General features: G+C 34.2%; 1 protein-coding gene across 1 annotated transcript; it reads right to left on the reverse strand.

The window, feature by feature from the left end:
• Positions 1-9965: 9965 nt before the first annotated feature.
• LOC125222130 (uncharacterized protein At4g26450) lies at positions 9966-14614 on the reverse strand. The gene is made up of 5 exons (XM_048124597.2): positions 14264-14614; positions 11903-13864; positions 11527-11716; positions 11169-11223; positions 9966-10414 (listed from the first exon to the last, which is right to left on the reverse strand). Exons 2-5 carry the CDS (start codon positions 13789-13791, stop codon positions 10362-10364), a joined length of 2187 nt encoding a protein of 728 aa, XP_047980554.2. The 5' UTR covers positions 13792-13864; positions 14264-14614; the 3' UTR covers positions 9966-10361.
• Positions 14615-15525: the final 911 nt, after the last annotated feature.

Raw genomic sequence — 15525 nt, forward strand, 5'->3', positions numbered from 1 at the left:
TCATCGTTGTATTAATCATTGGAAAATATAATACAACGAGAAAAAAAAAACTACAAATAAAAAACGCAAATAAACAAAGATTTAAAAAAAAAAAATCTAAGACGGAGGGGCCGGAGGGGCGTCGGGATCGAGCCCCAGCGTACTCTGCAGGTGTTGGATGCATTTCCAGAGGGCCGCCTTTTCTTCAGGGGTCCCGCCGCCGGTGAAGTACAGCGTGTACATCTGGGTCAGATTGGCGACATTGCTCGAATAAGTGGCTTTTTCTAAGTCGATGACGGATTCCGACGCGACTTCCGACGTTGCGCCCTTCCCCTTCCGCCTCCCCTTCGCCTTCTTCACTCCCTCCGGGCGCTCGTGCGGACCATCCCCACTCAAGTCGATGTGGGCCGCGCTCCCCTCGCTCTCCGAAACGCTAAGTCGCGAGCGCACCGATTTCCCGTGCAGCGCGTCGTGCATTCCCGTCCGGAATTTGGGGAGATCCTTCAGCTTATCGTAGATGTTCCAATACTTGAAGCCCTTCGTCGACAAGTACTGGCTACTATACATCCGGATGGCCTCATCTCGGACCATGTGCTCGTTCTGGCCACTCGTCATGTGAGTCATCAAGTTAGAATAAATACCGTTGAAGTGCCCGCAGTCCCTCATGAGGCGCTCCCAATGCCGACGGATCGCCTCGCTGCCATGGTCCTTCATTGAGGCAGTCTTGTGGCTCCTGTACTTCGCGGCAATCCGCTCCCAGAATATGATCTCAGTCTGGTAGTTGCTGCGCTCCGCGTCCTGTGACGTGTCCGCCCAGCAGTCGGCTATCAGCTCGGACTCTTGCAGAGTGTAAGTAGTCCTTACCCGCTTCGGCCTCTCATCGGAACCCGTATCAGTCGCAGCCGACGACGCCGGCGCCTTCCCCCTCCCGCTCCTAGAAGGCGGCTCGGTGGGCGTTTCTTCCACCTCGAAGTCCTCCGCGCTCAGTGTCGCGGCCTGAGATTCTTGGTCGCCTGGGGTTGATCCGGGGGTGTCGAACTGGGGCCGATACACATCGTCGGCTGGAAAGGGCATTCTGCCGGCAGAGTTGAAGTACGGAGAAAGTCTCCGCGCCGGAGGAGTCTGCAAAGGAGACGGACCCCCGTATGGAAGTTGGCCGGGAGGAGAACCCATCGCCAACAACGACTGCATCCACTGCTCGTTTGCTTCATCCGTGTTGGGAATTTGTGAACTCGACTCTTTCCCCTTACCCTTATCCTTACCCGATCGGGAACTTTTCTTCCAAAAGCTCATAATTTTGATGAAAATTGAAGATTGGGAGAAGAGATTGAAAATGGAGAGAATGAAGATTGTGGGTGATGAATGGAGGAAGTGGAGGAAATATTTATAGGGGTGGAATGTAAAATAGCCGTTGGGTTCAAAAAAAAAAAAAAAAAATTTTAATTATCGCCGATTATCGCCGAGCGTCGCCACAGTGGCCGGCGATCGCTCGGCGATAATCCGGCGTTAGAACGCCACTCGGCGAAGCAACGGCAACATTATCGCCGAATTATCGCCGACTTCGCCACAATGGCCGGCGATAATTCGGCGATAACCGGCGATTTATCGCCGAGAATTCGCCACCTCCATTGGGAATGCTCTTATAATCACCCCACGATTCAGCTCACTCTCTGTGAATATGCGTGAGACAAGATTAAAGAAAAAGGTGAAAATGGAGAGAGAGAGAGGGGAAGGTGCAGTCATAGTCTAACCAAAAGCTGTCCTATCCTATACCTACCCTACACGGCCATGGGTTAATTTTCTCGAATTATTTAATGCCATACACATTTGAACTCATTTTCTTTTGTGTTCTTATTTCTTGCATGATTCATGAATGTGTGTGTTATATCGGATTTAGCCTCTTTCTCACTATTAAATTACAACTTTACAGCACAAACCGACAACTCCAAGTACTTAAATCATAATTTTGATTAGTTTCTTGTTAATATTCAAAACTACCACCAAATTAAATGGACTTAGTAGTTGATTCATACGGTTAAATTTCAATGAAATTTAGTGAGTACAGTATTATTTAAATCAAAGCTTTTGATTAACTTCTAGACAAATTTGATACTCCCTCCGTCCCATTAAAGATGACTCACTTTCCTTTTCGATTTGTCCCAATCAAAATGATCAATTACTTAAAATGGAAACTCCTTTTATCTCTACTTTATCTCCTCTATCTTACTTTACTCTCTCCATTTAACACACAAAATAAAGTTGCATGAAATCTCGTGCCACCCAAAAAAGGGGTCATCTTCCTTAGAGCGGAGGGAGTATTGTTTTATAGTACTATTATATAAATAAACTTCTAGATTATTATTATTATATGTATAACAAAAGTCGTAATAAACTTCATCATAATATTAATCGTATGTGAATATAGGGAAAGATACAAAAGTGATGGACTAACATTCTATTTAAAAAGTCTTAGAATAGACTAGAAATCGACCAAAAGTTATGATATATCAGACCATGGATAGAAATCTTCTTTTTTTTCATGAATTCTAAGAAATATAAACAAAAGTAAATTAAAAAAGGTAATAAAATTTGAATCACACTTTCATACATGGAGTATTAATTTTTGTAATGTAATGCAATTGAATGATAGTGACTTGATCTACTTACTGTTTATAGTAAAAAAAAATAAGACTCATAATGATGGACGACTTGAATAACAAATATGGACTTTTAGAACACTATTAACGCTGAAAAAATTTGGGACTGTACCGCACCTAGGGTCCGGCCAAGGCCCAGTAGCCTTGGAGGTGGCGGTGGAGAGGCCTGGGCTGCGCCTGAGGACGAGGGAGAGTCCCGGGGGCGAGCCCAGTTGCGGCCCGGCCTAGGGTTATGGGGCGTTCGGGCAGGACCCGAATCCCGCTTTTTTTTTTTCTTTTTCAAAATTTTAACTATTTATATACCATTTTTTCAACATTCTTCCATCAATTTCTCACTTTATTCTACATCTATTTATAATTTCTAGGGTTTGTAGTTTTTAATTTCTAGGGTTTGTAATTTTTATTACTAGGATTTGTAATTTTTAATTTTCAGGATTTGTAATCTTTTATTTTTGACTGAACAATGAATTTTTCATGTTTTAATTGTTCAACATTTTATATTTTACGAGTAAAATAACTTATAGTTTTGAATAGTATAATTTAATTATTGGGGCTTGGATGTGGCTTGCAAGGTTATAGGAGTTGTGGCCTGACCCTAAAAATGAAGAAAATAATGGCATGGATGGGACTTAGGGCCTGGATCCGGGCCAGGGTTAATAATGCTCTAATTATTGCTAGAGAAGTGATAATAATAATTACTCGATCTCTTGTTTTTTAATAGGATTATTTAAAGAGTTGTTGCAAAAATTATGAAGTTTAGATTTGTTTGCTATAATTTGTTATTGAAATTGTTAATAAATCAAAATTTAATAATTTTCCTGAATGATTTATAAAGTTTAGAAAGAGAGATATCAACCAAAGTCGTAATTTTTCTCATAATATTATAACCTTTTAATATGTACGAAATATTTATTCTAATTTTATTCTTTCTTCTTTTAAAACGTGAGGTCTCGTAATATCTTTAATGACGAGGTAGATAAATATATCAATGGCGTTCTCAACTAAAAAATTTGTTATATAAATGGCGTTCTCAAGTGGAGTAATAAATAAATATTTAGTCATAAATTTCTCTATTGTCACAACTGAACATTCATGGACATCATTATCAAACAACTCTTATTCAACATTTTAAAAATATGTTACTTGTATAACATTTCAACACTAACATTAACATTAATTAACATAATATTAATTAGCATGTGCATGTCATAGTTTAATGATGTTGTGAATATTAGTCAAGTAAAAATATGCGAAAATATTAGAATTGCCGATTGTTAGTTAGTGGAGTACTTAGTAGTAGTGTTAGGTAAAATTGTAAAAGTAGGAAGAAATAATACTATAAAAAATCGACGGTTTATATACCATTTTTTAAACCAAAAGAAAGACATTAAAAAAAAAAAAGAAAAAGATAGGAAATGCAAGAAATAATACTAAAAAAAATAAGTATATTTTTAATTATTTGGAGGGGAAAGAGAAAATACCACCTCTTCCGGTAATTGAAGGAATTATTATAGGGTCGATATAACAAGTAACAACAGATATCATTCGATAATTTTATTGTATTATGCTTAGTATTAAATTTGCATGGTAAATTAGCATTATATTCATACCAAAATTACCAAAATTTGACTAAGTTTATATCAGGTCTACTAGCACACCAAGATATAATTTCTGAATTACCAAGTTTACCAACATACTGAAAAGTGAAAATCCAACGTGTGATATGAAGTTATGTCATGCATACGAAATCATTCCAAATCTAGAAAATAGTATAGTACAGTAAGTTTTAAGCAGGGATTTTACATAATGAACTCGTAAATCGTTAATAGTAAATAGAAAAATTAAGTTGAAGAGAAAATATAAGTAAAATTGTAATAGGTATAAGTTCAACTAGAATATTTTAGTTTCTAGTGCAAGTTGTTGACCTAATTATTAATTTCAACTATTTAAATAGATCACTCTACAAATCTCCCTAAATAAAATGGCACAACAATAAAGTGAATAATACTGAAAACTAGCCACTTTTGAACTGTCGATTTATGGGCAACGACGGTTCAGCTCAATATTGGGTGTTCAATCACTATATTTTGGGGCCACTTTTGACCGTTGAGAATTACTCATAGTGGCATACTAGTAATACAAATTGTAATTGTAAAAGTTTACTTATACTATTTAGGGGAATGATGCATTGCTAACTCATCAATTAATTGTTACCTACGACTAATTTAAGATTATAGGATTTTAGAAAATTAGTGATCTACAATTTGTCACGTATAATTTTCGTTTTTATTAATTAAATTGAAAAAAAAAACTACCAAATTAGAGTTTTGGATGAAAATGTCAATATAGTGTTTCAAAATTATCAACACAATGCTTTGAGAATGTTAACACATTGCTTATATTGACATATTTTATATACTATGTTGACATTTGTGCTGTACGAAAAAAATTAAAAAATTTTGAATTTTTTTTCAAATTTTGACGTCGGAACATATGCAAGTCGTTAGAATCCTTATGAAATTATCTTTAATTTGATATATGTTGTGAGAAAAAATAATTTAAATCGAGAAAGTTATACGTGTTTTAAAGTTACGAGATATTTTTCAAAAGTTAGTTACAACTAATTTGTTATAAATTGACCTTAATACCCTTATTGACGTTTTTTTATCGTATTGACATTTCAGGATTGATGATCTAGGCCCTTAATTTAAATATCTAACTGCTATTATTTAATTGTAGTTAGCAATTAAGTATTGAGTTAGCAATATAATCCTCTTCTTTCACTTTAATGCATCATGCCAAATAAAATAGTAGTATTGCATATTATTACATGTATTTATATTATCCTTACTAAACAAGATATCAATATGTTACATATACATAGTAATTAAGCGCTCGTTTAGAATGTGCGATACTGGATAAGGTATGGCATGTTTTTACTAAGACATCTTTTATTAGTAGTACATATATTGATAATTTAGGGGTGGGTAAACGGTTTTCGGTTAATCGATTAATCGAGAACCGAACCGAAACCGGTCGGTTATCGGTTAACCAATAACCGACATTTACGGTTATCGATTCAGTTTCGGTTTTAAGTTTTGCTAAAAGTCGGTTATCAGTTATAACCGACCGGTTATCGGTTATAACCGATAACCGTCGGTTATAACCGGTGACCGAATTAAATTCAATTTTAATTTCAATTATATGTTTATTTAATACTAGAATAAATTATAATTTACTTCAAATTTTGTCACAATGGAAGAAATTGTAATTTATATCTAAATTTTGTCTATATTAATGTCAAAAAATGTCCATTTTAATTTGTGTCACTATCAATTAGAGTATTATACTTATAAATTTATTTCTCAAAGTCAATAAAGTTCTTAAGAATTACTATTTTAATTTTAAATATAGAATAACCCTTCACTTATTATTGGAGACAAGTTTTTAAAGTATAGAATATAGATCATGTAAAGTTCAAGTCTTTTAAAGTGCCTAAACAATTTATATATTACTTTTAAATAGGAGTATAATAATAATAATAATAATAATAATAATAATAATAATAATAATAATAATAATAATAATAATAATAATAATAATAATAATAACAACAACAACAACAATAATAATACTAATAATAATAAAAGTAGATGAAAAGTTAAAAGTTAAAACCATAAATAATTTTAAATTCAATTATATTTTTAATTAATAATAACAGAAATTGTAATTTACTTTTAAACTTTGTCACAATAAAAGAATCTGTAATTTACTTCCAAATTTTGTCAAAGTCGCATATTGCATATTTGCAATGTCAAAAAATCTATTTTAATTTGTTACCTATTAGTTATTTATACTTATAAAGTTATAATATATCAAATTCAATAAAGTTTCTAAATAGATTTTTTAAAATAAGATCTCTCAAAGTTAACAGGTGCTTAAGCAATACTACTATTTTAAAAATAAGATAACCTTTCACTTATTATTAGAGAAAAGTTTTCAAATTTTAGATCATTTAAAGTTTAAATCTATTAAAGAGCCTAAAAAATATACTATCATATATGTATTGCTTGTAAATAGGAGTATAATAATAATAATAATAATAATAATAATAATAATAATAATAATAATAATAATAATAATAATAATAATAATAATAATAATAATAATCTGTAATTTACTTCTAAATTTTGTCAAAGTCTCATATTGCAAATTTGCAATGTAAAAAAAGTCTATTTTAATTTGAATTAATTTATTATGGTGTTGGATAAAATTGAATGATTATGACTAAAATGCAAAAAAATATGATAAAAAATTTGACGTTTTCGGTTTTACAATCATGCAGAAATGCGTAGAATTGAGAATACACAAAATCAATTGACAATCTTTGTGAGAAAATTTCAGAATTTTATATATTATAGAATGAATCATTGAATTGAATGATTGATCATTGAAGGATGACCGTGAAATAGTTAATTCAACTTGCGGTGATAAACTAATAGTTTGATTAGGTGTAGGTTGAGTTATCTATCACAACCTTAATCATGCAAAATAAACATTTGAATAAGTTAAATCAATTCGGTTAGTTCGGTTATAACCGAGAACCGACCGATTCTAACCGAGTCGGTTAATTAAGTAACCGAACCGAAGATCGGGTCGGTTCCGGTTAGTTTTTTGAAGGCATTTTGGGATCGGTTAACCGACAAGTCGGTTCGGTTATTAATCGAACCGACCGAATAACCAGCCGTAATTGATATTATGCTTGGTCATATCAGTAAATTATATGCTAAAAATTAAATTTTGTTAAAAGAATGTAATATAATCAAGTAGTTTATAATATGAGGCTGAAATTATAGTAGTTTTAACCTTAAAATAAGTTAATAAAGGACAATATGGTTTACCGGACAGAGTCAGTACACAGATGGTTAAAGGTGCATCTCTTATGTATGTTCAGTTTGACGCTTACCATAATTGCATGCCCCGGTGAATAGGCTTCGGCCTGATGGTTTTTAGCTGCAAAGGCTGTTAGCGTATCCAAAAAATCAAATACAATCAGGAAATCGATTTAGATACTCCTTATGTCTCACATTATTTGAGTCACTTCTATTTGCACTCTCCTTAGGTAGAGGAGAGTCTTTTTTTCATATTTTCTCTCTTATTTTCTTTTCTCTCAACTTTATCTATTTATTATCATTTTCACAAACAGAAAAAAAACCCCTAAGTAACGTGGGACCAAGAGAGAGTCCTATCTAGGAATATAGATACCTATCACATTCTTATCCATGCATAGAAATCGAATCCTGAAAATATCACAGTCAAACATTATTAACTACACCTCTATTAAAACATTATTAGCCTAGAAATTATGCAGTAGCATTTTAAAAGTTTGATGGGAATCGATAGACTGAATATTATAATTGAGGTATTTTACAAGTCGTGGTATAACTTACCAACTTTAAAACAGAATCATTTTATGATATTTATAGATTAAATATATTACAAAGATGTCCACTAAGTATGTGATTATGTGTATTGTGTATTAATCAGTAGTAGCACATAAAGCAAGAGATCAAAAGGTGTGAATAGTTGGTCAAGCATGCTGTTTATTTTGAGATGCAAGTTGAGAAACAGCAAATCTTTTTGTATTTATTTATTTTCCAGCTGGAAAAGAAAAATCAAATTGATAGGTTTGGTCTTTTTTTCGAATTCTGCAAAGTCTTTCTTTAACAAAAGTGTGTATAAAATTTGGACATATATAGAATGTGTTCAATGAAGTATGTTTCGTGCAAGTCAGAAACATTGTAGTATTAGAATTTATGGCTTTTAGTTTTAGGATTCTTCTTAACCGAAAATGCTTTAAACAGTTCGAACAATAATGTAAAGAAAATCTACACAATTACACGTCAGATTGAGTAGTTATACATGAAAATTAAGAAATATAAAACAAGATAAGAAATACGGGCTTCATGTCAAGACATGCAAGATATGATTTTTTTTCTTTGTTGTTTGATTGAAAAGAAATAATTTAAATTTGTGGGTTACATAAACATGATTAACGTTATAATTTTGATAAGATTGGGTAGGGCTTTTGTCTTATATTGGCCTTTGAGTTAAGCTTAACTATGATATCAAATAATTAGAAATATCTATATATAATTCTTTATCTTGGTATTACTAACTTATCAAACATGTCGTAACAATAAGATGAGGACTGATTTGAACACTCTTATATATGTAGGAATTATAAAATAATAATCATATTTTATTTAGATCATGAAGATACATTATAAATTGTACTACTACCAACTTTTATAGTGAATCTACAATTCCAACTTTCAAAAAAATTAATTACTACTATTATAAATTTAACATACATAAAAAATTGGCAATAACAATTTGACACGTGTTTGGATATAGACGTGGCATGTTATACCCTATTACCTCGCGCCGCGTGTGTCCGCCACATTTCTTCATCTCCATTTTTCTAATCATTATTAATAAAATATAGATACCACTAGATTTATGCCACAAACACCTTTAATCTTTATTAAAAAATGTTTATTAAATTATCTAATAAGTATAATACCTTAATAATAAATGAGATCTCTTCATATAAAATAACATACTCTATTTGTGAGAAAAGAGTTGACCGCTTCAACGGATCATAAATTAATAAAATAAAACTAGGTTGCCCGAATTTCTTTATTGAGCCATTCACATGATTCTCATAATTACAGGTGTCTACGGTTCAGGAACCGGCGGTTACGGTTCGCCGGTTCCGATTTTGAAAATTGTTGAACCGAAACCGAACCATGAGGATGTTTCGCGGTTACGGTTTCGGTTCCAAAACCGCTGGTTTCGGTTTTGGTTCCAAACCAACGGTTTTTCGGCAGTTTTTTACGGTTCCAAACCGCCGGATTTTTGCGGTACCGGCTTAATTTCACGGTTTTCCGGCGGTTTTTCACGGTTCCGGTTTGGAACCACCCGGAACCGGAGATTCCAGCACGATTTCGGTTCGAAAATTTTTGAACCTAAACCGAACCACGATTCAAAAATCGACGGTTTCGATTTGGATAAATTCTCACGGTTTCGGTTTTAACCGCCGGTTCGGTAAACCTTGGGCAGGTCTACTCATAACTAGTCCTCTTACTTAACCAAGTTGTAACCGCGTGCAAAATTTATTACCCAATCAAACACAATGAATGATGATATCCATTACAAATTTAAAGGCTTAAATCGAAATTAAAATGAATCAAATCTGTGCAGGGTGTAGTTAGGTTAGGTTAAGTTGCAATGACAATTAATATTCTGAATTTATGAAAGTTTGAATTGTCTAAAAGAGATTTGATATTTATATCTCAATCCAAATTCCAACTCCCAAATACAAAACCACATTACCTGTGCAGAAAGGAGCTTTGGAATACAAGTTATTGAACATTTATAGAGCTGTTGAAGGTCAAGTATCTCATCTACATACACAAATATAACCATTCCCACATCTTCATCATTCATATACTCTACACCATAATCCAGCTAAAATCCACTACAATCCACATTATTAATGGAGATGGGACGAGAAAGTCGTGGTCGAGTACAGGTAACTCATTGCAACTGGATCACTTGATCAACACTTAATGAGACATCAAGAACAAGTGATCGGGAGCTTGACAAAAGCTTCTCGTGTGGGCGAGTGCCCAACATTTGATATTAATGCCCTCATCATGCTCAAAATGGTTTCCCGTAGTCCTGCGATGGCTGCTCCCAGGCTCCCAGTATGCCTGAAACAAATTAACATTAATGTGATCAGAGAGAGAGAGAGAGCCAAACACAGTTTCATGTATTACATGATATAAGGTACCCAATCATTGTGCCCTTTTCAAAACGAGAAAAAATGGAAGCTCAAACTACTGCTATTAAAGAAAAGGAGAATCATAGTTCCTGTGGCAGGAAAGAAGCACATGAATGAATTTATGAGATATGTACTTCTGCAATAAATCCCAAGGCAACAATAACAGGTGAATAAACCAGCTTACGCAAACTGCCAAAGGGCAAGTTTGGGTTTTGAGACGAACATGTTGACAATGGCTATTGTTTTAGTAGTAATCCATAAGAAATACGAGCACGTAAGATTCATCATTCATGTCTCTACATAAGAAATAACAAGCTTAATTTAAAATGGCAAACCTAATCCCCAAAAAATATTCCATGTCAATAAGGAGATTTATCAACAACAATAACCATACCTTTATTCTAGTGATTTTCAACAAATTGACCAAATTATTTCCACTACTCTATAGCTATAAATGCTTGGATGAAGGAAGAAATTTAAACAGATCAAACCTACTCCTAGACAGTTTAAAATTGGAATCTGCCTTCCAGAGAGAGAAAAAGTGGTGGTTATGCATGCCAGAATATAATCAAATTTTATATCGTGCTGAAATAGATTAAACATTATCCACTTTGTCATGAAAATAAATCCAGTGGCAGTGAGCTAACAAGATGAATCATAAACTTTAAAGTAGTAAGGCATACTTATTGGTATTTCGCCCAGGGACATATAAATTGAGTCATCATCGCCAAGAATCCCCTGCAAATATAGAGTAAGATATTATCATCTAAGGAAAGTAAGATGAGGCATAGTTCATTGGTCATCTATAATTTGAGAGAGAGAAATAGAAATTCACTAATGCAAGACCAGACCACAAATGTAAGATATTTGAAATAATCATTTTAGATCAAAAAATGAGTCCCTAATATACTACTACTAGTTTTTTTCATTTTTTCCAAAGATCAGTAGTTCCCTTTTGATTAGAAAGAGATGCAAGTCATCATTAGTTGAGCCCTTGAATTTCATCACAACAAATTAATGGGACTAGGGGCATTCTGTTACCTCTTCATTTGGTAGACCCATATGATTGTGCAATGAATTTAAATCTGTCGGTACAGAAGAACAGTTTGGGCTGTCACTTCCAAGAAGTTCCGATATCATAAGCCCATAACCATCCTGAACATCAGGCATCCCATTAGCATTGTGTACATTAGTAGGCAAGCCATCCAGGTCAGTGAATACAGTATCTCCCCTGAATGATCAAGACATATATCAAAAACCATGCAAAGCATGAAGCAGGTAAATTGTGAAGGCATGAGACACAAACTAAAGAGTTTTTTTACTTATAGTAGCATCTACGTGTTCGTTGCTTTTTGTGTGCATCCAAAAAAGAAGTAATTCACAAGTACATGTATGCATGTCACATCAACAAACTAACCTTCTGTCCGAAGTACCATAGGTTTTGTCATCATGTGAAGATTCCTTTTCCAAATCAATAACCTCAATATCCTTCTCATTTATACTGTGTTTAACAGTTTTATTAGACATATTGCCATTGTTAGACATGGACAAATCAACATCTATAGATGTTGCTGCTTTTCCTGTTTGGGTGATGGATGGGAAAACCAGCATGGGACCAGAATCATGACTCTCGTTGACATCACAACCTCCAACAAGATTCAGGTCACAAGTCTTAAATGAACTGGGAAACAGCTGCTTTTCTTGCATGAACTCAGACGAATCAGTATTATCTTTGGAAAGTGAAATATCCAAAGTACTCTGATCAGGACACGGAGCCGGATGAGAACCATGTGAAGTACTTGGTTCTTGTGATAGTGGCTTGTTTTCTGTTGAGCTAGAAATTGGAGCGGAGCTATTAGATTGAGCATCCTGCAGAGGAACCCATTGTCTGAGTTTTTTAAAATCCTCCTTACCATCACAATCTATTGCTCGTTTTTCACCTCGTTCCATTAGCATGGACTTTGACCTTCCGAAGCCTGACATTCCCTCATCTGGTCGTTGCTCTTTATATAAAGATCGTTCAGCAAAAGACTCAGACCTTAAGCTCGGTGCTGACCTTGTTGAGTATATAATGTCCATCTCTTTTTCTGAAGTGGGATCATCTGATTGAAGACTTTTAAGCTCATGATTTTGATGGGTAGCAGGATTACCTACCGAATTCCCAACGCCAACATCTATGCGATGCACTCCAGTATCCTCCACATGTTCTCTCTTGGAAATGCTCTCTTCTTCTTTAATGGGTTTCAGATCAGTCTTCACCACACCCTTCATTGTCAATGATGAACGAGCTTTAGTGGGAACATTTGCAAATTTGCACTGCTTTACTAAATCAACATGGTCCTCACTTACCAAAGTATCCTCTATTCCAAAAGATGCAACCTCCTTTTTCTCATCATTTTGCTGCGTTTCATTGTCATTATTTACAGCTTTAACCAATTCCGACTCATCATCAGACTTTTTTGTGGCTTCGGTGTTTGCATCTGATGCTAGACACTTCCCATTACTCAAAACACTAGTACTCACATCTGCATCTTCCACTAGGTTACGTTTCTCCAATCCAGAAACTATTTGAGTTTCACTTTCAATTCCTTGAGCTATTTCACCAGGAGATGACCCACGCATCTCACAATTACCATCTTTACCCAAAGGCTGCTCACTGTAATGTCCAACAGAAGTATCACTATCTGCCTCTGCACCGGGGTAAGTTCTAATCTTCTCCGTCAATGATCCACTTTTTCCCAATTCTCTACTAACCTCCGACCCATAATTTTTGAAAGATTCACTTCTTTTCCTTCCGCGTTCTATTCCTCGAACAGAACTTCTAGAACCCATTGAATTATATTCATCAGAATACTTTCTCCTACCAGGAGCTACATCCATAGCAGCATTTCCTAAACGGGAATGAGCTGATGCACGGCCATCCACAGAAGTCTGTATTTTTTCTGCTTCATTAGACCTATATCCTTGAAAGTTTCCAATCTGGTTTTTCAAGCCATCACCCTGCCACTTCCCTGAAAGTGCATTTGGTGGCAGCATGCCTTTAGAAACCAAATACTCAGCGGCCATCCTTCCAGCTTCAATGAAAACATCAGTCTCCCTTTGAGGGGGCAGAGGTGGCTGATACTGCTTCGAGTAACCCCCATTTCCGTAACCACCACGATTATAGTTCCTGTACTCAGAATTGTGCATCCGATAGCCTCTCATTGAACCTTCAGGGGGAATTCGTGAGGCAGCAGCCGCACCCCCCATCCCCATAGTATTTGACCTGTGCCCATTCCCAGGCCCATTCCGATGCTTCGCATGCATATCTTACAAGTATTCAGAAATATTACACGATATTCGTATATACAGCCGGATCAGAAACTGCAAATTCTCCAACCTGCATTTCACAGAATTCCATAACTTAAGCTGAGTTCAAATATTTGTAAATGAAAATTAAAATTCCAGTTCCAATCACACAATACATTACACTCCTACAACATATGATTACAATCAGCAGTGGAATGCATTTCATCATTGACTCTCTATTCTCTAGCTCAAACACACACACAGACAGAAAGAATTAATATTTGAAATGAATAACTAATCCAATCACTCAATTCGATCAGATCTTTTTCATAAGCAGGTCTTCAATCATTTCTGAGGTTTCTTACAAAACCTCAGACTTTTTCTCATGCTTTAAGAGTAGAGGCGTTCGTTTCATCTATAGATCAGCTTGCAGATCTGACTAATTCTGAATTCAAAAAATTTCATATTCAGCTCGGCGTCGAGGGTTTACCTTGCGAAAATTGAGTGAAGTTCCAGAGCTGAAATTTAGGGGGATTTCAGTCTTTCAGATCAGATCTAATTCTCAATCTCATCATCGTCACATCAATTTCAAGATCTGTTCAACTACATCAACAGGAAACAAAATTCATTATCCAGCTAAGTTGTGCGTGTGTTACAAGCAGAAATCTGTGGGTAAAATCTGGCAATTTTAAGCCAATTCAGGCAGTTTCAGGCACGGTTCATGAATCGATTCCAGTTTGACGAGCGACGCTTGCAATTTTTTATCCATGGATTGTGAAATTGGTAGGTGCGCTTCTCATTCGCCTTTACTTTTCTTTTTTAGGGATTAAACAATAGATTCATTCTTTTTGCTTTTCTCTGTTTGTTTATTTATCGCTTTTTCATGTAATTTTTTAATAGACGAGGACCATACATTAAAACAATAGGTTTTGTTTAGCAGAATTACATCATTAACAAAAATTTGTATTCAGATATACTGAACATATTCTCTAATTAAACTAAGCTAAATTCATCAATTTTTAATTAAAAATTATTCAGTACAAATATAATTTAATTGAGATAGATTGTTCTTCAATTTATATTTTAAAGTCAACTTTTATATATTTTTTTTATTATTATTTTTAGTAAATAATCTTATGGAGTATACTACTCCCTCCGTCCCCAATTAGGAGTCACAATTTGACCAGGCACGAATTTTAAGAAATGTAAAGAAAAGTCGGTTGCAAAAGTTGGTGGAATGTGAGACCATTTTTTTATATTGATTTTATAATAAAATGTGAGTGAATTGAGCTAATGGAATGTGTGACCTACTTACTATTTGTAGTAAAAATGAAGTGTGACTCTTAATCGGGGACCGGGGGTACTATTTTGTTATAAAAATAAAAATAAGATTTATATTTTACTAACTTTTTTCATTTAGTATTTCAAAAAATTAATATCGAATCAATTTTATATTTCATAAGTGTGATGATATTATTGCGTACACTCGTCAAACTCTACAATGGAATATTCGACTTGTATAGTATCTGACTCTAATATATGGACTACTTATATTTAGATTTTAGATGTAGTTCACTTATTTTTAATATTTAATAATGTCGAATCAAATGCAAATGGAGTACTCCTATATTGTCAAGTTTTTTATATAAAGTTAAAATAAACATTATATAATCAATTTTCACATATAAATCAAGGAATTTAATTGTAAAAGCTGAAATTAATAAGCCTAGATACACTTGGCGAGATCAACAC

This window comes from Salvia hispanica, chromosome 1 (assembly GCF_029641045.1).
Source record: "Salvia hispanica isolate PSC_SH4W2 chromosome 1, Shi_PSC_v1, whole genome shotgun sequence".
NCBI classification, from domain to species: Eukaryota; Viridiplantae; Streptophyta; class Magnoliopsida; order Lamiales; family Lamiaceae; genus Salvia; species Salvia hispanica.

Bases quoted from the DNA above. Each gene is read 5' to 3' on its own strand.
- LOC125222130 (XM_048124597.2), bottom strand. From the start codon at position 13,791: ATGCATGCGAAGCATCGGAATGGGCCTGGGAATGGGCACAGGTCAAAT. The intron at 11,717-11,902 runs GTTAGTTTGTTG...TTGATCATTCAG, and splicing joins TATGGTACTTCGGACAGAAG to GGGAGATACTGTATTCACTG. The intron at 11,224-11,526 runs GTAACAGAATGC...CTATATTTGCAG, and splicing joins TGGGTCTACCAAATGAAGAG to GGGATTCTTGGCGATGATGA.